The sequence below is a fragment of the Crinia signifera genome, chromosome 4, assembly GCF_055691185.1.
Source record: "Crinia signifera chromosome 4, ASM5569118v1, whole genome shotgun sequence".
In the NCBI taxonomy this organism is placed as follows: domain Eukaryota; kingdom Metazoa; phylum Chordata; class Amphibia; order Anura; family Myobatrachidae; genus Crinia; species Crinia signifera.
In genome coordinates, this window is record NC_139220.1 from 7,842,839 (window position 1) to 7,844,911 (window position 2,073).

At 49.3% G+C, this 2,073-nt stretch overlaps 1 protein-coding gene across 1 annotated transcript; it reads right to left on the reverse strand.

Moving 5' to 3' along the window:
* Nucleotides 1–324: 324 nt before the first annotated feature.
* LOC146072201 (E3 ubiquitin-protein ligase TRIM39-like) lies at nt 325–1,758 on the reverse strand. Its single transcript, XM_083179530.1, has one exon. It carries the CDS (start codon nt 1,756–1,758, stop codon nt 325–327), a length of 1,434 nt encoding a protein of 477 aa, XP_083035656.1.
* Between the last annotated feature and the right edge of the window lie 315 nt (nt 1,759–2,073).

Consider the following 2,073-nt stretch of genomic DNA (forward strand, 5'->3'; position numbering starts at 1 on the left):
CAGTCTCTGGGCAGATTGTTATGGCATACCTCCCAACTTTTGACATGAAGAAATAGGGACACTCGCACGGCGAAGCCGCGCGAGCGTCCGAAAAGGGGGCGGGGCGTATGCAAATGAGGGTGCGGCTTATGCTAATTAGCCGCGACCTCATTTTCATACGAGAATAGACGCTGTGCGCATGCGCACAGCGTCTATTCTACTAGATTGGGGGGTCTCCCAACTGCCACCCCCCGCAGCAGGACAATGCCTGCCGCGGGTGGGACAGCGGGACAGTACCCGAAAATCGGGACTGTCCCTCTAAAATCGTGACAGTTGGGAGGTATGTTATGGTAATATCTCCCAGCTGCTGACTCCCCCAGATATAGTTATACATCCGCCCCATACACCTAATGCAGCATGGAGGGGCTCAGTGAGGGCGGCAGTGTAGGTGTGTAAGTGTCTGATGGGGTCACACAGAGAATAAAAGGACATCTGTCCTGCCTCATAATCCAGGTATATCCTCACTCTGTCACAGGGGATATTGTCAGGTAACCGGATCTCTGTACTGTCATGTATCACATAGTACTGATTATACCACCTACGCAGACACCAGGACTTGTTATTATATCCAATGTCTGACTGGTCTCCTGTCCTGTCTATACTGGGATAACACATCCCCACCCTCCATAACACTGACTTACTGACATCCACCTCCCAGTAATGTCGCCCTGAGGAGAATCTCCTGATGCTGATTACCTGACAACACTGAAATCTCTCTGGTGTTACTGGGTGTCTCTGGTCTATGTCTGACCAGGATGCAGATTTCCTGTCACCTGATATCTGTATATAATCACCAGCTGTGGCTACATCCAGTAATAGGTCTGTAGCTTCCTGCACATAGATCCCTGTATTTATCCCTGTTATTACATCAGATAATGTGCGTAATGTCCCTGAGATGGATCCCACATCTAGATCTCCTGCCCCACGGACCTGGTTATCATGTCTCTCTGTGTCCTCAGTGTCACACAAGTCCCCTGTGTCCGGTTCCTGTAAGACAATCACTGGGTCAGACATGTTACACAGCTCCTCAATGTGACGCATCTTCCCGGACAGCTCGTCCTTCTTTATTTCCAGCTGCTGGATCAGATCAGAGACTGAGAGTGAAACGCGCTGTTCCTGCCTGGAGATCTCACGCAGGACTCTCTTCTCCAGGTCTTCCAGCTGTCTTCTGAGGTCTCTAAACAGGGCAGTGACTGTCTCTGTTACACCTGCTGCTTTTCCCTGTTCCTCTCTCCTGCACTCCTGCAGTCTCTGGACTCTTTTCTCAGTCTCCGCTCTCTTTGTGGTCAGTTTCTGCAGAACATTCCTCAGCTTCTTCTTCTCAGAGGCCTCACCCAGTATCTCCACCTGGTGTCCTCTGTGCTCCCCGATCAGGCAGCAGGACACACAGATACAGGCAGCATCCTCAGTGCAGTAATATTCCAGGACCTTCTTATGGACGGAGCAGTGCCTGCCGGACACCCCAGTTCCCTCCTCAGCAGTAGAGCGGATATGTTCTACGATTTTGCAGAGTGCCCAGTTTTTCTCCAGAACAGGACGCCTCCGATATTTCTTTCTGCACTTAGGACAGGTGTAATCTCCAGACTCTTCATGTGTATCCAGCTCACGTCCAATACAGACCCGGCAGAAGTTGTGGCCACATGGCAGGGCTACGGGATCTGTATAAATGCTCAGGCAGATGGAACAGACCAGCTCCTGTCTCAGATCAGCAGACGCCATCGCTGCAGCAGGAGGGAGAAATGAAAGTGAACTCTGACACTCAGATACCAGTAGGGTCACATTCTGTACACAGGGTGCGGCTGAGCTGTCAGTCAGATACCAGTGGGGTCACATTCTGTCTGTCACTAGGATTATAACCATAGGCTCAGTTACACTATGAGACACACCTAGTACATAAAGGGACATCACACTGATAAATGTTCTGATTTTGCAGTCATTTAACAAATTATAAATTATTAACTGCTCATCTGGCAGGAATATACACATTTTGTATTGAAACAATTTGTTGTGATTTTTTTTTTTTTTAACCCCTTC

Coding starts and splice junctions, on each gene's coding strand:
- LOC146072201 (XM_083179530.1), bottom strand. CDS start 1,758: ATGGCGTCTGCTGATCTGAGACAGGAGCTGGTCTGTTCCATCTGCCTG.